This window comes from Panulirus ornatus, chromosome 66 (genome assembly GCF_036320965.1).
Source record: "Panulirus ornatus isolate Po-2019 chromosome 66, ASM3632096v1, whole genome shotgun sequence".
NCBI classification, from domain to species: Eukaryota; Metazoa; Arthropoda; class Malacostraca; order Decapoda; family Palinuridae; genus Panulirus; species Panulirus ornatus.
Window position 1 is genome coordinate 17,306,931 of NC_092289.1, and position 21,838 is coordinate 17,328,768.

Genomic DNA, 21,838 nt, shown 5'->3' on the forward strand with positions numbered 1-21,838 from the left:
CTCCCCCACCCTAAAACTCACTTCTGCTTCTATGGTTCCATCCGCTGCCAAATCCACTCCCAGATATCTAAAACACCTCACTTCCTCCAGTTTTTCTCCATTAAAACCTACCTCCCAATAGACTTGTCCCTCAACCCTACTGTACCTGATAACCTTGATCTTATTCACATTTACTCTCGGCTTTCTTCTTTCTCACACTTTACCAAACTCAGTCACCAGCTTCTGCAATTTCTCACCAGAATCAGCCACCAGTGCTGTATCATCAGTGAACAACAGCTGACTCACTTCCCAAGCCCTCTCATCCACAACAGACTGCATATTTACCCCTCTCTCCAAAACTCTTGCATTCACCTCCCTAACAACCCCATCCATAAACAAATTTTTACAACCATGGAGACATCACGCACCCCTGCCGCAAACGACATTCGCTGAGAACTAGTCACTTTCCTCTCTTCCTACTCGTGTACATGCCTTACATCCTTGAGAAAAACTTATCCTGCTTCTAGCAACTTGCCTCCCACACCATATATTCTTTATACCTTCCACCGAGCATCTCTATCAACTCTATCATATGCCTTCTCCAGATCCATAAATGCAACATACAAATCCATTTGTTTTTCTAAGTATTTCTCACATGCATTCTTCAAAACAAACTTCTGATCCACACCTCCTTTACCTTTTCTGAAACCACACTGCTCTCCCCTAATCTGATGCTTTCAGCGTCTCAATCAATACCCTCCCATATAATTTCCAGGGAATACTCAACAAACTTATACCTTTGTAATTTGAGCACTCTCCTTTATCCCCTTTGCCTTTTTACAATGGCACTATGCATGCAGTCTGCCAATCCTCAGGCACCTCACCATGAGTCATACATACATTAAATATCCTAACCAACAAGTCAACAACACAGTCACCCCCTTTTTTAATAGATTCCACTGCAATACCATCCAAACCCGCTGCCTTGCCAGCTTTCATCTTCCGCAAAGCTTTCACAACCTCTTCTCTGTTTACCAAATCATTCTCCTTGACCCTCTCACTTCGCACACCACCTTGACCAAAACACCTTACATCTGCCACTCTATCATCTAACACAATCAACAAACCATCAAAATACTCACCCCATCTCCTCACATCACCACTATTTGTTATTACCTCCCCATTTGCCCCCTTCACCGATGTTCCCATTTGTTTTCTTGTCTTACGCAATTTATTTACCTCCTTCCAAAACATCCTTTTATTCTCCCTAGAATTTAATGATACTCTCTCACCCCAACTCTCATTTGCCCTCTTTTTCACCTCTTGCACCTTTCTCTTGACCTCCTGCCTCTTTCTTTTATACATCTCCCAGTCATTTGCACTATTTCCCTGCAAAAATTGTCCAAATGCTTCTTACTTCGTTATCCCACCACTCACTACCCTTTCTAATCTGCCCACCTCCCACTCTTCTAATGCCACAAGCATCTTTTGCACAAGCCATCACTGCTTCGCTATATACATCCCATTCCTCCCTCGCTCCCCTTATGTCCTTTGCTCTCACCTTTTTCCATTCTGCACTCAGTCTCTCCTGGTACTTCCTCACACAAGTCTCCTTCCCAAGCTCACTCACTCTCACCACTCTCTTCATCCAAACATTCTCTATTCTTTTCTGAAAACCTCTACAAATCTTCACCTTCCCCTCCACAAGATAATGATCAGACATCCCTCGAGTTGCACCTATTAGCACATTAACATCCAAAAGTCTTTCTATCACATGCCTATCAATTAACACATAATCCAACAACGCTCTTTGGCCACCTCTCCTACTTACATACGTGTACTTATTTATATCTCTCTTATATATATATATATATATATATATATATATATATATATATATATATATATATATATATATATATATATATATATATGCGCTACCTCGCAAACGCAGGAGACAGTGACAAAACAAAAAAAATATATATATATATATATATATATATATATATATATATATATATATATATATATATATATATATATATATTTTTTTTTTTTTTTTTTTTCATACTATTCGCCATTTCCCGCGATAGCGAGGTAGCGTTAAGAACAGAGGACTGGGCCTTTGAGGGAATACCCTCACCTGGCCCCCTTCTCTGTTCCTTCTTTTGGAAAATTAAAATAAAAAAATGAGAGGGGAGGATTTCCAGCCCCCCGCTCCCTTCCCTTTTAGTCGCCTACGACACGCAGGGAATACGTGGGAAGTATTCTTTCTCCCCTATCCCCAGGGATATATATATATATATATATATATATATATATATATATATATATATATATATATATATATATATCCAAGCCTATTGTGGTACTTTATTAAGGCTGATGGGCTCCTAGGCTTTAAACAAACCTGCTGTGTCATGGGTGAAGCTTTTGTTTCATGAGGGCAGTACACCATGGGTGACCCAGCGGCAAAGGGAACCACATGAAGCAGTAAGGTTCTCGCTCGCTGTGCCTTGTGTTGAGTTAGGCAGGAGAGCGTGACGGTGTGACCTAGAAACATTGCTAGTCATAACAAATATGGGTTTATTGTTGATAATTTACTCTCTGAATCCTACGTTAGTCATAACAAATATGGGTTCACTGTTGATAATCCGTCTCTGAATCCTACGTAAGATGTTGCATTACAGGAAGAGAAAATAAGTAATGGAAATGACATGGAATAACCTATATCTACCGGCAAAGTCCGTGGTCGAGGTCGTCAGTGAGCATCAAAATGTCCGGCATGCCAGGAGTTACGGTTGAGGATGTTTGCGGACAGCAAGAGACAGCTCCAACAGGAAAGTCAAGCCGGCTAACAACATCCCTCCACCGTATATATATATATATATATATATATATATATATATATATATATATATATATATATACATATATATATATATATATATATATACATATGTGTGTGTGTGTGTTGGAGGTGGAGGGAATGAGGAGAAGTGGGAGACCAAATTGGAGGTGGAAAGATGGAGTGAAAAAGATTTTGAGTGATCGGGGCCTGAACATGCAGGAGGGTGAAAGGCGTGCAAGGAATAGAGTGAATTGGAACAATGTGGTATACCGGGTTCGACGTGCTGTCAGTGGATTGAACCAGGGCATGTGAAGCGTCTGGGGGTAAACCATGGAAAGTTCTGTGGGACCTGGATGTGGAAAGGGAGGTGTGATTTCGATGCATTTTTACATGACAGCTAGAGACTGAGTGTGAACGAATGGGGCCTTTGTTGTCTTTTCCTAGCGTTACCTTGCACACATGAGGGGGGAGGGGGTTGTTATTCCATGTGTGGCAAGGTGGCGATGGGAATGAATAAAGGCAGACAGTATGAATTATGTACATGTGTATATATGTATATGTTCTGTGTGTGTATATATATATGTATACATTGAGATGTGTAGGTATGTATATTTGCGTGTGTGGACATGTATTGCATACATGTATATGTGGGTGGGTTGGGCCATTCTTTTGTCTTTTCCTTGCACTCCCTCGCTAACACGGGAGACAGCAACAAAGCAAAATAAATAAATAATAAATGAAATATATATATAGGGGGGATGAATGTTTAGGACCTGAGCACTCAAAATCTTGTTCATTCCATCCTTCCATCTCCAGTTCAGTCACCACCTCTCTGTCTCCACCACTTCTGATACGTATATCCTCTGTCAACCTCTCATTATTCAATCTTTCCTTATGTCAACCTCTCCTCACTCAATCTTTCCTTGTGTCCAAACCATTGCAGCACACTCTCCTCAGCTGTCAACCATATTCTTCCTTTGCATACTTGCTAATCTCATTTACTCAATTTATCTTTAGAAATTCATTCTGTGATTCCCTCACCTTCCTGTGAGGTATTCTTCCTGCCTTTCTACTTGTCTCCAAGCCCTCCAGCTCTAATTACAAATTTACATGCCTCGCCATGTCTGAATTAGTTTTCAGGTACTTTGAATTAAATCATATAAGAATTTCCCATTTTACTGTGCTTAAACGTGTTCTTAGCTCTTTTCACTTACATATTTCAGAAGTTTTTCTTATTGCTCTTAGGACCATCTAATGAGTATCTGCTTTTTTATGTAATTCTGAAAAAAGATATTCTGTATAATACAACATTCATTAATTAAAATGTGCTTTCTTGATTTCCACTCTTGACAAATCCTTATATCCCAGCCTGCTATACCTTCAGCATTTATCTTTATTCAGTTTTCTTAACATTTGTTCCACTTATATCCGTCATTTTACCTCCCCTTCTCAAGTTTTACCATTCATCCATACTGCTCTGGAATGTGTGGCAGTTTGACAAGTAAAAATAATCAGCAGATGTATCATGAATACCTTAACAATTTACATGGAGGGGAGCAAGTTTAGATAATATGGAATGCATTTTCTTCGTGCCAGACTAGAAAACAGTGTGACTAAGGAAGGTATTTTAATTATTGACTTCTTGTACCATTCTTGTATACTTAAGTAGTGTATTATGGTACATAAGTGTTTAATAACAGATTTCACCAGGCCAGGATGTAAAGATTAATTGGTATAATAGCCATATTCATCACATTATCTGAGCACTTTTTTTCCTGTCTTGTTCTTCATATTTATGATAATTTATGTGTCCAATTTGTTGGCTGTGCTCAATAAGTCAATGATTGAAGCTGGTTATTAGTGATGTCATAGATTATAGGTAAATTGTGTATGTATTCTCAGTCTATAATCACTAACTGTATGCTTTGTTAAAAGTCCCAAATTCTAGGACTCCTGAACATCAAATGCTAACCATATGCCATGTTAAAGTCAGACCCATACTCTAGAACTACTGAAGATCAAAGTAGTTGTTGGCGGTATCTAAATCTTCACCAGAGCATGTAGTTAATGATGCATTCAAAATATTTAGAATTTCTTTATGAAGCAGGGAACTCCAAAACTTACCTATGTTGGCTTTACATTGCCATCCCACCATGATATGTATATGCATTATTCTGTGAAGGTCCTAAATTAGCATTCATTAGCTTACCAATTATGGAATTTACTCTTGTTCGATGAGAAAGAATCTATTGTAATATAATCTTCAGTTTAATAGCAGGATGTATTACTGATTGCCTCATTTTTATATGGATGTGATATGTATTATGTTTCATTTTACTGTAATAATTTTTTAATTGGACTTGAGATGAGAATTCCATAGTGTATAAAATCACTTTCAGTATTTTATGTAATGTTCCTAATAATGATTACAGTCAGTCAATACTTTTAATTGAAAACACTGATATGAATAGGACAGCACAATACTTGAAGCAACCACATCATCAGCAAAGTAAACCTGGCTGTGGGGAGAGAATCCGTATGGGGGAGTAGAAGATATACTACTGCTCTCCTGTAAGGATACTCTTACTACAGTCATGGAAAATCAGCAAGATCAACTAGAACTGTTCATAAAGAGGAACTTCACAAGTAGAATGGAGCAGAGTGGATAGCTGCAATGTGTTTTTATACAGTTTCATGGAAAACTTTGTCCTGAGTATTTTTATTTTTATCCATTCTCATTTGAATACTTTTGATTGTACTGTTATGAGTTACATCTAACCTTGGGTTGACCTGAAATATTGAATTGAGAAGAGAGTAATAGTAAAAGATAGATGGCTTGAAATTACTCTGTCAGTAGTTGTATGAGCTCAAGTGATTTCAGCAGGTAGTTGAGAGGAACTGCTAATTTTAGTAGATTATAAGAAATTCAGTAAGGGCTGCATAGGGTATGTAGTAGTTGGTAGGCAGCAAACGACCAGGGTGGTGTATTACCAGTGCTACCTGCACGGGTATCTGAAGGGTTAGTGACGCCTGCATAGTGAGCCAGCACTTCAGTGGTTATTAATATACACTTCTCTGACCCAGGTAGCCGTCTTTTCTTTCTGCCTCACCTGCATGTGGACAACTCGCATTCTTGTGATACATAACACTTCGCAATACTTAACTCACACAGCTCCTTCTTCGTAACTCTGGTTTTTCCTGCATTGAGTTCTTTGCACTATCCTGCCTTTTGGCAAATTCTCAGGAATAGTAGATAGAGGTAGGTAGTAGTTGATAGGCAGCCAACGACCAGGGAAGTATATTACCAGTGCTACCCACCTGGATATCTGGAGGGTTAGTGATAGTTGCATAGTGAGCCAGCACTTCATCAGTTACACCCTCATTTTCCACATCACCTTCCCTGGCATTCAGATTCCCCAAGCATCAAGATATGATCCCTTGCATTAAATCTACTTGAACACTTGATCATCTCTTTCCAAGATACATTCCATCTTCATCACTTCTCTCAATACCTGGAACATACTCGGTTTACTTTCATTTCATTCTCACCCATGTCATGATCAATTGAGTGTAGTTCTGTGCACTTGTAACATTCTTCATCAGAAAAACTACCCTTTCTTACTCTCATCTTCTTACCATCATCTGTCTATATCTCTGATGCCTGTTCCTTCTGAAAATTCCCTCAAGGGGGTGACCACATGAAATTGTCTCCAGTGCTGTTATGTAGCCTTTGTGCATCATCCTTAACAGGCCACTGGAATAGGGCAACTCTTTTGCAGTTTTCCGAGGTTCCTACTTAATGTTGACACCAACTGTTATTACCTAAAGTGTCTACCTAATGTTCCAACCTACTACTTATATGTAATGTTCCTACCTACTACTCCTATCTATTGCTCCTACCATTTTGCCAAAAGGCAGGTCTAGCACATAGGACTCACTGCAGTAAAATCTAGAGTTAGGAAGAATGAGTTGTGTGAGTTAAGCATTGGTGAGTGTCAAGTGTGACAAGGAGTCTGTGTGTGAATGGGGCAGAAAGGAAAGATAGCCACCTGGGGCAAAGGGGTGTAGCTTGACAACTACTGAAGTTGTCGGTGACTGCCTATCAACTTCTGCTCATTACTCCCTACACATTCCATAAAACATTGCCTCCTTACCCTTCAACTTTATTTTGCAGAAAGCACATCCAGGTTTCTTTCATCAAACATTGGCCCTCACTCTCTCTCTCTCTTCTGCCTGATTACAAACACATTCTTGGACTTCAGCCTGAGCCTTAGAGAAACAATCCTCACTTGGCTCATTCTCTTGTAACTGTTTTTAGATAGTTGTGATATAAAAAGGGAGGGTTTCCAGCCTATACGTTGTCTCAGATGACACTCGAGGGATACCTGGGTAGTATCCAGTTAGGAGCAAGACTAATTGTTTTCTTGCCTTCCAAGCCTTGTTAAGGGGAAAAATAAAGATGCAGCTTGGCATTTATTTAAGTGATGACCGTATGAAAACAAAAAATTTGCTAGTTGAAACATTGAAAACCTGTAGATGCTCTATTCATGTGGTTTAGAGAATCATTTGAGTAGATCATTTTGAATTTTTTGTTTTTCATCTTCAAAGCTTTAAGAATTTATTTTTTTTACTAGAATAACTAATAAAAAAAAAAACTGTGAAATCATATCCTTAATTTTTTCTCTCTCCAATAGGAAGGACGGTGGGAACATGGGGGCCAATATTCAGTGTCAGACATCCTAATGCAGCTTTCCCGTACCCAGTATTCCTTGGCTGAATTAACTGCCAAGCCATTGCCTGATGGGGTTGACCCTCTCCATCTTGAAGTTTACCTCAGTCAGGAGGAGTTTACCCAAGCTCTTGGCATGAACCGTGATGAATTCTACAGCCTGCAAAACTGGAAACAGACAGACTTGAAAAAGAAGGCAAATCTGTTTTAGTTCATTGAGAAAAATGTGTTACAGCATTCTAAAGTATTGCTTTCATAGTGAATCTCGTGTCAGGGGCAGTGATTTGTGGATTAAGGTATGGATGTTAGTGGCAACAGTTACAAGCATTTCACTAAATTTCATAACTGGAACTTCAGTGAAAGTATGTGTACATAAATTTGTATATATCATAATATCAAGTTTGGTAATTTGTTGCCCTTTCATACAGTTTCATTATGGTCTGGAGCTTTAAACTTTTTTATGTATATATGGCGTGATGAGATGTGGCGAGTTCTTCACACTGACACAATTGTGCTGCTCTTCCATTTCAAGAACTTAATGTATACTGGTCAGCCTTTGTAGTCTTACCACATTCAGCCTTCAATTGTAAATGAATGAAAAAAAAATTTAGTTCGCAAAAGGCTTGTGTGGCTATAAGAGTCAGTGTTTGTGGAGTTGGGGGTTAAAGAGGATTCTTATCCGTCCCCCTTCCCCCTCTCCTTTCACCTGTGGCAACTGTTCTATGTGCCTTTCCATATGCTAGCATGCATTTGTCTGCCAAATATTAAGTGTCATCTGCATATTGTGACTAGGTGTCATGATTTTTTTTTTTTTTTCATCTACTTTGGCACCTCCCTTCAGGTACCTCCAGGCAACAGTCACCTCCAGTAGTGGCCTGATTTAACCATGCCAGCCTTACTAAGGACATTATTGTTTGACAGTAGTCCTGCAGAAAGAGTAACACAGTCCTGAAGAGGGCCAATTTGCCCACCTAAAGTGTTGCTTGAGGTGATGCCTGTGCCTTGCAATTATCTTGGTTCTCCATTGTGGGTACAACATGTGACCACTCTCTGGTAAGTCAAACCAACGTGAGTCTAGTCCCAATCCTGGTTAATGACAAATAAGAGGTCACAAGTTTGAATTCTAAACTTGCAAAAAAGAAAGTATAAATGGCTTTGTCCAGATGTAATCATCTTAAAAACAGCTATGTTTAAGCTGTAAGTGCTGTGATTGATTTAGGATTCACACTTAAAGGAACAATGTGTGGGATTTCCTCTCGTGTTACTGACACTGTAATAGGAGGTACCACATCTCTTGCTTTCTGTGGCCTCTTTGGTTAAGGAGTGTACATAACTGATGCATTTGTATCCTGTATTATGCTGGCCTTTCTATCGTAAATGTCATATTGCTATTGCAATTGGTTATACTATGGTCCTGTAAATACGAAGAGCCTCTTTTGTAATTTTGCTACTTACTTTATGACATGTACAGATCATTTCCCCCCTTTTAGTGCCAGCATGCTAATGGTTCCCCTGGCACTACAAAGCTTATAGAAACTTGTAATGTTAGGTTAGTGATTCTCATGTGTGCAACTCTGCTTGGTTTTGTGATATCTTTGATCCTATATAAAACCAAGTAAAGATGTTTGTTGTATAACATCATTGAATTTTTACCATAGGGTTCAATTGGAGGTCTTAGCTTCATATGCAAATAATTATTTAAAGCATTCTGCACTTTGTATAACAGTCCTTTAATATTTTTAATTTAAGAAAATTACTTTTGTATAGTTTTTCTTGATTTTTGATAATTTTACTGTAACATTGATTCTCATACGACTGTCCAAGCCAAAGATCCACTGGCAGTCTGGGTGATGGGGTTTTGCTAAACCATTAGAGGGAGTACTTAATTACCTAACAAAAAGTAAACACTTAGGGGTCCAAATCATCCTTAGAACTACTTTTTATGGTGTGTATATATATATATATATATATATATGTACATATTCCTACGAGTCCAAGGGGAAAATGAAACACGGCAAGTGTTTCATTTTCCCTGTGAACTCATAGGAATGTACTTGATCACGCACAAAATTGTGATCCTTTCCAATATATATATATATATATATATATATATATATATATATATTTTTTTTTTTTTTCATACTATTCGCCATTTCCCACGTTAGCGAGGTAGCGTTAAGAACAGAGGACTGGGCCTTAGAGGGAATACCCTCACCTGGCCCCCTTCTCTGTTCCAAAAGAAGGAACAGAGATGGGGGCCAGGTGAGGATATTACCTCAAAGGCCCAGTTCTCTGTTCTTAACGCTACCTCGCTAACGCGGGAAATGGCAAATAGTTTGAAAGAAAAGAAATATATATTTTTTTTGGAAAGGATCACAATTTTGCACATGATCGAGTATATTTCCTATGAGTCCACTGGGAAAATGAAACACTTATAGTGTTTCATTTTCCCCATGGACTCGTAGGAGTATATATATAGTCAGTAGATGTATCCCTCAAGGACCTGTTTAGGGATCATGTCAATTCCAGGTCATGATTACTGAGAACAGATGCTCAACCTCTATAAGTTGCTAACTCCATTTGTTATGCATTATTTTCACCCATATATATAATTTGGCATATATCTTGTAATTAATATCCTAGGTTTTCATTTTAAATCACATCTGAACTGTACATAGAAATATTCATGTAATTTATGCTAAATACACATGTCTTTCCACTACCATTTATATTATCTCGTCAGCACTGTGCTGAGCATGTGCTTTATGCCCCAAAGAAGTGCAGTTTAGAAAAGTTTAAAGGTTTACATTTGAATGTAATTAAGTTTAGAATCTTTGAATGCATGCTTACTGTTCCACAAGTGATCTCTATGAGCTTTATTCCAGAAATTGTGGAGAGCAGTCAAAACTGATGGATTGAGGCTATAATTGGCTGAATGCTGTAGGACTATTAATGTAAGAATACTGTCTCAAGAAACAAAAACTATTTTGGGTGAAAAGATCTTAAGATATTTAAATTGTTGTATTTAGAATAATTACCTGAAGGGTAAAGGATAAAAAGCAATCCAGTTCAATTAAATTCTTTATTCAGGTGTATGTCGTTAAAAATTGACAACTGTCATCTCATACCGCAAAACTATATATTTGATGGTCTGATATTGTTATAACAGCAAAAATATGTATATGTGAAAATTATGTAGTTTACTTTTACAGAAAAAAAGATTATGACCACTAATCTTCAAAGTAATGCCATCGGAATGTTTTCAGATATGATGCCTCTAGCTCCCATGCCCCATACTGAGCATAGCCATAAACTGTCACTTGACATTGATCAATAATTTTTCGCTTATCACTTCATAGTAATGTGTTTTATTTTCAACTTTCATACATATACTACGCTCAGTATTTCATTAATAATAATGAAACTAAATTTTGTAGGTACATGTAGTATCTTTTTGCGATGCTATACCCACCTGATACACTATTTTTTCACAATAAAGCATGTTTACTGTGTAATTGCTATATATGTTTTCTTGTAAAGCACTCGCGTGCTATTACAATAATCTTAATTTATTATCAAGATAAAATAATATATTAATAGAATTTCATGCCCCGGTGCCCTGTATAGAGCGTACAGCAACATGGAGTAAACTATATCTGTTGATTTTTAACGGCATGCACTCTCTCACCCTTCTTTTGGTAATGGGTTGAGGGAGTTCCAGTTGGTAACAGGTGTCAGAGATAAACACATACACAGATTTTATTTATAAATACTGCAGGACTAATTTCTGGGAGTTCTGGTGTTACCCCCACCCTAAAGGTGTGCTACTCCCAGTAGCAAGGAACTGTAGACTCCTTTGGAGTGAGAAGTTCTTTGATGAGACTGTACTCCTAATGATACCACCATACAGTGTAATATCTTAGCCCACAAAATATAATCTACATTCTACAACACAAAGAAATACATTGAAAGATTACATAAAGGCTGGGTGATGAAAGTAAGTGGTACATGATGTCCGTGAAGATATTTGAATGAATCTTATGAAAAACTCCCTAAAGGATCTCAATCCTGTACAAGTTTTATGTCATTTTTCACAGAACACTGCCAGCACTGATCCCATGAAAGATGCTACCATCATGGTTCAGCCAACAGGCAGGGGATAACATCTCAACATTTTCATAAGAAGTTACCTGTTGCTAAACAGTGCCAAGGGTGTCTCAGTTTAAGTAAAAGTTATTTATAGAAAAATTGTACAAAAATCTTTCCTGTCTATTTACAATCAAAGGCATATAAGCATGCACTTGTTATGGGAATTAACTGATAAACAGGGGTACCCAAACCTAATCCCATGGGCTGCCCTACAACTACTTATATTTTCAAAGATTTGTACCATTAAAAGATTATGAATAAAATCTCATTACAGCTGATCTCCTGCCTCCACTAAAATAACAGGTGGTACTCTTAGAATGGATCTGTGTTTATATTTGAGACAAATTCAAGTAATTTGTATTACATTCCCCAAAATACTCTTTAATATGGTAACTAAAGATACTTATTATATTTTACTTATTTTGCTTTGTCGCTGTCTCCCACGTTAGCGAGGTAGCGCAAGGAAACAGACGAAAGAATTGACCAACCCACCCACATACACATGTATATACATACATGTCCACACACGCAAATATAAATACCTATACATCTCAACATATACATATATATCCACACACGTATGTGGACGTATGTATATACATGTGTATGGGGGTGGGTTGGGCCATTTCTTTCGTCTGTTTCCTTGCGCTACCTCGCAAACGCAGGAGACAGCGACAAAGCAAAAAAAAAAAAAACAATTCATGCTGTCTGCCTTTATTCATTCCCATCACCACCTCGCCACACATGAAATAACAACCCCCTCCCCCCTCATGTGTGCGAGGTAGCGCTAGGGAAAGACAACAAAGGCTCCATTCGTTCACACTCAGTCTCTAGCTGTCATGTAATAATGCACCGAAACCACAGCTCCCTTTCCAAATCCAGGCCCCACAGAACTTTCCATGGTTTACACCAGACGCTTCACATGCCCTGGTTCAATCCATTGACAGCACGTCGACCCCGGTATACCACTCTATTCCTTGCACGCCTTTCACCCTCCTGCATGTTCAGGCCCTGATCACTCAAAATCTTTTTCACTCCATCTTTCCACCTCCAATTTGGTCTCCCACTTCTCTCGTTCCCTCCACTTCTGACACATATATCCTCTTTGTCAATCTTTCCTCGCTCATTCTCTCCATATGACCAAACCATTTCAAAACAATCTCTCTGCTCTCTCAACCACACTCTTTTTATTAGCACACATCTCTCTTACTCTATTATTACTTAATCAAACCACCTCACACCACATATTGTCCTCAAACATCTCATTTCCAACACATCCACCCTCCGGCGCACAACTCTATCCATAGCCCACGCCTCGCAACCATACAACATTGTTGGAACCACTATTCCTTCAAACATACCCATTTTTGCTTTACGAGATAATATTCTCGACTTTCACACATTCTTCAAGGCTCCCAGAATTTTTGCCCCCTCCCCCACCCTATGATTCACTTCTGCTTCCATGGTTCCATTCACTGCCAAATCCACTCCCAGATATCTAAAACACTTCACTTCCTCCAGTTTTTCTCCATTCAAACTTACCTCCCAATTGACTTGACCCTCATCCCTACTGTGCCTAATAACCTTGCTCTTATTCACATTTACTCTCAACTTTCTTCTTTCACACACTTTACCAAACTCAGTCACCAGCTTCTGCAGTTTCTCATGCTAATCAGCCACCAGCGCTGTATCATCAGCAAACAACAACTGACTCACTTCTCAAGCTCTCTCATCCATAACAGACTGCATACTTGCCCCTCTTTCCAAAACTCTTGCATTCACCTCCCTAACAACCCCATCCATAAACAAATTAAACAACCATGGAGACATCACACACCCCTGCCGCAAACCTACATTCACTGAGAACCAATCACTTTCCTCTCTTCCTACACGTACACATGCCTTACATCCTCAATAAAAACTTTTCACTGCTTCTAACAACTTGCCTCCCACATCATATATTCTTAATACCTTCCACAGAGCATCTCTATCAATTCTATCTTATGCCTTCTCCAGATCCATAAATGCTACATACAAATCCATTTGCTTTTCTAAGTATTTCTCACATACATTCTTCAAAGCAAACACCTGATCCACACATCCTCTACCACTTCTGAAACCACACTGCTCTTCCCCAATCTGATGCTCTGTACATGCCTTCACCCTCTCAATCAATACCCTCCCATATAATTTAACAGGAATACTCAACAAACTTATACCTCGGTAACTTTCCATCGTTTACCCCAGACGCTTCACATGCCCTGGTTCAATCCATTGACAGCACGTCGACCCCGGTATACCACTCTATTTCTTGCACGCCTTTCACCCTCCTGCATGTTCAGGCCCCGATCACTCAAAATCTTTTTCACTCCATCTTTCCACCTCCAATTTGGTCTCCCACTTCTCCTCGTTCCCTCCACCTCTAAAACATATATCCTCTTGGTCAATCTTTCCTCACTCATTCTCTCCATATGACCAAACCATTTCAAAACACCCTCTTCTGCTCTCTCAACCACACTCTCTTTATTACCACACATTTCTCTTATCCTATTATTACTGACTCGATCAAACCACCTCACACCACATATTGTCCTCAAACATCTCATTTCCAGCACATCCACCCTCCTGCGCACAACTATATCCATAGCCCATGCCTCGCAATCATACAACATTGTTGGAACCACTATTTCTTCAAACATACCCATTTTTGCTTTCCGTGATAATGTTCTCGACTTCCACACATTCTTCAAGGCTCCCAGAATTTTCGCCTCCTCCCCAACCCTATGATTCACTTCCGCTTCCATGGTTCCATCCACTGCCAAATCCACTCCCAGATATCTAAAACACTTCACTTCCTCCAGTTTTTCTCCATTCAAACTTACATCCCAATTGACTTGACCCTCAACCCTACTGTACCTAATAACCTTGCTCTTATTCACATTTACTCTCAACTTTCTTCTTTCACACACTTTACCAAACTCAGTCACCAGCTTCTGCAGTTTCTCACGCTAATCAGCCACCAGCGCTGTATCATCAGCGAACAACAATTGACTCACTTCCAAGCTCTCTCATCCACAACAGACTGCATACTTGCCCCTCTTTCCAAAACTCTTGCATTCACCTCCCTAACAACCCCATCCATAAACAAATTAAACAACCATGGAGACATCACACACCCCTGCCGCAAAAATACATTCACTGAGAACCAATCACTTTCCTCTCTTCCTACACGCACACATGCCTTACATCCTCGATAAAAACTTTTCACTGCTTCTAACAACTTGCCTCCCACACCATATATTCTTAATACCTTCCACAGAGCATCTCTATCAACTCTATCATATGCCTTCTCCAGATCCATAAGTGCTACATAAATATCCATTTGCTTTTCTAAGTATTTCTCACATACATTCTTCAAAGCAAACACCTGATCCACACATCCTCTACCACTTCTGAAACCACACTGCTTTCCCCAATCTGATGCTCTGTACATGCCTTCACTCTCTCAATCAATACCCTCCCATATAATTTAGCCAGGAATACTCAACAAACTTATGCCTCTGTAATTTGAGCACTCACTCTTATCCCCTTTCCCTTTGTACAATGGCACTATGCAAGCATTCCGCCAATCCTCAGGCACCTCGCCACGAATCATACATACATTAAATAACCTTATCAACAATACAGTCACCCCTTTTTTAATAAATTCCACTGCAGTACCATCCAAACCAGAGAAGAGGTAGTAAAAGCTTTGCGGAAGATACATATATACACATGTACATGATTCATACTGTCTGCCTTTATTCATTCCTATCGCCACCTCACCACACATGAAATAACAACCCCCTCTCCCCTCATGTGTGCGAGGTAGCGCTAGGAAAAGACAACATAGGCCCCATTCGTTCACACTCAGTCTCTAGCTGTCATGTAATAATGCACCGAAAACACAGCTCCCTTTCCACATCCAGGCCCCACAGAACTTTCCATATTTTACCCCAGACGCTTCACATGCCCTGGTTCAATCTATTGACAGCACGTCGACCCCGGTATACCACATCGTTCCAATTCACTCTATTCTTTGCATGCCTTTCATCCTCCTGCATGTTCAAGCCCCGATCACTCAAAATCTTTTTCACTCCATCTTTCCACCTCCAATTTGGTCTCCTACTTCTCCTCATTCCCTCCACCTCTAAAACATATATCCTCTTGGTCAATCTTTCCTCACTCATTCTCTCCATGTGACCAAACCATTTCAAAACACCCTCTTCTGCTCTCTCAACCACACTCTATTACCACACATCTTTCTTACCCTATTATTACTGACTCGATCAAACCACCTCACACTACATATTGTCCTCAAACATCTCATTTCCAGCACATCCACCCTCCTGCGCACAACTATATCCAAAGCCCATGCCTTGCAACCATACAACATTGTTGGAACCACTATTTCATCAAACATACCCATTTTTGCTTTCCGAGATAATGTTCTTGACTTCCACACATTCTTCAAGGCTCCCAGAATTTTCGCCCCCTCCCCGACCCTATGATTCACTTCCGCTTACATGGTTCCATCCGCTGCCAAATCCACTCCCAGATATCTAAAACACTTCACTTCCTCCAGTTTTTCTCCATTCAAACTTACCTCCCAATTGACTTGACCCTCAACCCTACTGTACCTAATAACCTTGCTCTTATTCACATTTACTCTCAACTTTCTTCTTTCACACACTTTACCAAACTCAGTCACCAGCTTCTGCAGTTTTTCATGCTAATCAGCCACCAGCGCTGTATCATCAGCGAACAACAACTGACTCACTTCCCAAGCTCTCTCATCCACAAGAGACTGCATACTTGCCCCTCTTTCCAAAACTCTTGCATTCACCTCCCTAACAACCCCATCCCTGAGCAAATAAACAACCATGGAGACCACACACCCCTGACACAAACCTACATTCACTGAGAACCTATCACTTTCCTCTCTTCCTACACGTACACATGCCTTACATCCTCGATAAAAACTTTTCACTGCTTCTAACAACTTGCCTCCCACACCATATATTCTTAATACCTTCCACAGAGCATCTCTATCAACTCTATCATATGCCTTCTCCAGATCCATAAATTTTCTCTTTCTTTCGTACTATTCGCCATTTCCCGCGATAGCGAGGTAGCATTAAGAACAGAGGACTGGGCCTATGAGGGAATATCCTCACCTGGCCCCCTTCTCTGTTCCTTCTTTTGGAAAATTGAAAAAAACGAGAGGGGAGGATTTCCTGCCACCCTCTCCCTCCCCTTTTAGTCGCCTTCTACGACACGCAGGGAATATGTGGGAAGTATTCTTTCTCCCCTATCCCCAGGGATGAATGCTACATACAAATCCATTTGCTTTTCTAAGTATTTCTCACATACATTCTTCAAAGCAAACACCTGATCCACACATCCTCTACCACTTCTGAAACCACACTGCTCTTCCCCAATCTGATGCTCTGTCCATGCCTTCACCCTCTCATCAATACCCTTCCATATAATTTACCAGGAATACTCAACAAACATACCTCTGTAATTTGAGCACTCACTCTTATCCCCTTTCCCTTTGTACAATGGCACTATGCAAGCATTCCACCAATCCTCAGGCACCTCACCACGAATCATACATACATTAAATAACCTTATCAACCAATCAACAATACAGTCACCCCTTTTTTAATGAATTCCACTGCAATACCATCCAAACCAGAGAAGAGGTAGTAAAAGCTTTGCGGAAGATACATATATACACATGTACGATTCATACTGTCTGCCTTTATTCTTTCCCATCGCCACCTCGCCACACATGAAATAACAACCCCCTCCCCCTCATGTGTGCGAGGTAGCGCTAGGAAAAGGCAACATAGGCCCCATTCGTTCACACTCAGTCTCTAGCTGTCATGTAATAATGCACCGAAACCACAGCTCCCTTTCCACATCCAGGCCCCACAAAACTTTCCATGGTTTACACCAGACGCTTCATGTGCCCTGGTTCAATCCATTGACAGCACATCGACCCCGGTATACCACATCGTTCCAATTCACTCTATTCCTTGCACGCCTTTCACCCTCCTGCATGTTCAAGCCCCGATCACTCAAAATCTTTTTCACTCCATCTTTCCACCTCCAATTTGGTCTCCCACTTCTCGTTCCCTCCACCTCTGACACATATATCCTCTTGGTCAATCTTTCCTCACTCATTCTCTCCATGTGACCAAACCATTTCAAAATACCCTCTTCTGCTCTCTCAACCACACCCTCTTTATTACCACACATCTCTCTTACCCTATTATTACTGACTCGATCAAACCACCTCACACCACATATTGTCTTCAAACATCTCATTTCCAGCACATCCACCCTCCTGCGCACAACTATATCCATAGCCCACGCCTCACAACCATACAACATTGTTGGAACCACTATTTCTTCAAACATACCCATTTTTGCTTTCTGAGATAATGTTCTCGACTTCCACACATTCTTCAAGGCTCCCAGAATTTTCGCCCCCTCCCCCACCCTATGATTCACTTTCGCTTCCGTGGTTCCATCCGCTGCCAAATCCACTCCCAGATATCTAAAACACTTCACTTCCTCCAGTTTTTCTCCATTCAAACTTACCTCCCAATTGACTTGACCCTCAACCCTACTGTACCTAATAACCTTGCTCTTATTCACATTTACTCTCAACTTTCTTCTTTCACACACTTTACCAAACTCAGTCACCAGCTTCTGCAGTTTCTCACACTAATCAGCCACCAGCGCTGTATCATCAGCGAACAACAACTGACTCACTTCCCAAGCTCTCTCATCCACAAGAGACTGCATACTTGCCCCCTCTTTCCAAAACTGTTGCATTCACCTCCGTAACAACCCCATCCATAAACAAATTAAACAACCATGGAGACATCACACACCCTTGCCGCAAACTACATTCACTGAGAACCAATCACTTTCCTCTCTTCCTACACACACACATGCCTTACATCCTCGATAAACACTTTTCACTGCTTCTAACAACTTGCCTCCCACACCATATATTCTTAATACCTTCCACAGAGCATCTCTATCAACTCTATCATATGCCTTCTCCAGATCCATAAATGCTACATACAAATCCATTTGCTTTTCTAAGTATTTCTCACATACATTCTTCAAAGCAAACGCCTGATCCAAACATCCTCTACCACTTCTGAAACCACACTGCTCTTCCCCAATCTGATGCTCTGTACATGCCTTCACCCTCTCAATCAATACCCTCCCATATAATTTACCAGGAATACTCAACAAACTTATACCTCTGTAATTTGAGCACTCACTCTTATCCCCTTTGCCTTTGTACAATGGCACTATGCAAGCATTCTGCCAATCCTCAGGCACCTCTCCACGAATCATACATACATTAAATAACCTTACCAACCAGTCAACAATACAGTCACCCCCTTTTTTTTTATAAATTCCACTGCAATACCATCCAAACCCGCTGCCTTGCCAGCTTTCATCTTCCGCAAAGCTTTTAGTACCTCTTCTCTGTTTACCAAATCATTTCCCTAACTCTCTCTTTTTGCACACCACCTCGACCAAAACACCCTATATCTGCCACTCTATTATCAAGCACATTCAACAAACCTTCAAAATACTCACTCCACCTCCTTCTCACATCACCACTACTTGTTATCTCCTCCCCATTAGCCCCCTTCACTGCAGTTCCCATTTGTTCCTTTGTCTTTCGCACTTTATTTACCTTCTTCCAAAACATCTTTTTATTCTCCCTAAAATTTAATGATACTCTCTCACCCCAACTCTCATTTGCCCTCTTTTTCACCTCTTGCACCTTTCTCTTGACCTCCTGCCTCTTTCTTTTATACATCTCCCAGTCATTTGCATTATTGCCTTGCAAAAATTGTCCAAATGCCTCCCTCTTCTCTTTCACTAATAATCTTACTTCTTCATCCCACCACTCTACCCTTTCTAATCTGCCCACCTCCCACGCTTCTCATGCTACAAGCATCTTTTGCGCAAGCCATCACTGCTTCCCTAAATGCATCCCATTCCTCCTCCACTCCCCTTACGTCCTTTGTTCTCACCTTTTTCCATTCTGTACTCAGTCTCTCCTGGTACTTCCTCACACAAGTCTCCTTCCCAAGCTCACTTACTCTCACCACTCTCTTCACCCCAACATTCTTTTCTCTTTTCTGAAAACCTCTACAAATCTTTACCTTCACCTCTACAAGATAATGATCAGACATCCCTCCAGTTGCACCTCTCAGCACATTAACATCCAAAAGTCTCTCTTTTGTGTGCCTATCAATTAACACGTAATCCAATAACGCTCTCTGGCCATCTCTCCTACTTACATATACTTATGTATATCTCTCTTTTTAAACCAGGTATTCCCAATCATCAGTCCATTTTCAGCACATAAATCTACAAGCTCTTCACCATTTCCATTTACAACACTGAACACCCCATGTATACCAATTATTCCCTCAACTGCCACATTACTCACCTTTGCATTCAAATCACCCATCACTATAACCCGGTCTCGTGCATCAAAACCGCGAACACACTCATTCAGCTGCTCCCAAAACACTTGCCTCTCATGATCTTTCTTCTCATGCCCAGGTGCATATGCTCTAATAATCACCCATCTCTCTCCATCAACTTTCAGTTTTACCCATATCAATCTAGAATTTACTTTCTTACACTCTATCACATACTCCCACCACTCCTGTTTCAGGAGTAGTGCTACTCCTTCCCTTACTCTTGTCCTCTCACTAACCCCTGACTTTACTCCCAAGACATTCCCAAACCACTCTTCCCCTTCACCCTTGAGCTTCGTTTCACTCAGAGCCAAAACATCCATGTTCCTTTCCTCAAACATACTACCTATCTCTCTTTTTTCTCATCTTGGTTACATCCACACACATTTAGACACCCCAATCTGAGCCTTCGAGGAGGATGAGCACTCCCCACGTGACTCCTTCATCTGTTTCCCCTTTTAGAAAGTTAAAATACAAGGAGGGGAGGGTTTCTAGCCCCCGCTCCCGTCCCCTTTAGTCGCCTTCTACGACATGTGAGGAATGCGTGGGAAGTACTCTTTCTCCCCTATCCCCAGGGATAGGGGAGAAAGATACATAATTACTAATATAAAATATAACCAGTGGCACACATTTCAGAAAGTATTTTATGAACATTTACAACTGCATAAAAGTTTCATTCATTCATTCATACACTTATTTTAAAAAATAAATGCTAATTAATCATTTATCAAAGATAATTCAGCAACTAACTGCATAAAATATGTAAAAATTTCAGACTTTCTTGTGCATATCATGTTTTCTTAGTCATTCAGAATTCACGAATCCATTTCGTATAAAAATTCTTCAGATTTATAGACTGCTTCACATCTGGGATTCTTTTACTGTTTACTCAAGATTCGGCCTTTGCGTTCCATTTCATGCTGCTTTAATTTGTATGCAGGGAGGTACATGACTTGTCCAATTCGATCTTTAGCCTCAAGCAAAGGATTTGGTAATGTGTTGTCTTGACTTCCTAAGGATGTGTATCTGCAACAGAAAAGGGAGACAAATCTTTTATTTTACACATATTGACATGATAAAAATGAATGTTCTTCAAATCACTTGTACTATACTAATACTGGTGGGCTTACTCTCTTTGTGAACAATGTCAGCTACCTATATCAGAGGAGTACGTCTTGATAACCACTGAAAAGCTGGCCCACTATGCAGTCATCACTAACTCTCCTGATGCCTAGGCAGTTAGTACTGGTAATATACCTCCCTGGTTGGTGGCTGCCTACCGCATGTTTATGAGTTTCAAAGTTTAGCAGTGATGAAAAAGAAACAGATACCTTGATGTCTGAACCTTGAGGTGTCAGTGGCCACAAAGTAATTAAGTGATGCAGTAGCCTGTTCTGAATAGTATATGTAATCATAGAGATACATACCACCCAGCTCTCAGAAGGAAGAACTGAAATGACATCTACAAAAGTGAAAAAGAAAACCGAAAGAAAGCTAACATACTGCTAGATATATAACTGGTTTCGTATTCAATTTGGGATGAGACATAAGTGAGAC

General features: G+C 40.0%; 2 protein-coding genes across 2 annotated transcripts in view; one reads left to right on the forward strand and one right to left on the reverse strand.

Moving 5' to 3' along the window:
• The window catches only part of LOC139746688 (uncharacterized), a 682,159-nt gene extending 671,878 nt beyond the window's left edge, over positions 1-10,281 (forward strand). Inside the window, 1 exon segment of the mRNA XM_071658129.1 lies at positions 7,525-10,281. Within this exon segment, the coding sequence (XP_071514230.1) occupies positions 7,525-7,770 (246 nt within the window). The 3' untranslated portion in view covers positions 7,771-10,281.
• Positions 10,282-10,627: 346 nt separating this feature from the next.
• LOC139746689 (FAD synthase-like) overlaps positions 10,628-21,838 on the reverse strand; it is a 53,906-nt gene continuing 42,695 nt past the window's right edge. The window contains exon 12 of the mRNA XM_071658131.1: positions 10,628-21,307. Within this exon, the coding sequence (XP_071514232.1) occupies positions 21,160-21,307 (148 nt within the window). The 3' untranslated portion in view covers positions 10,628-21,159. The remainder of the gene's footprint in view (positions 21,308-21,838) is intronic.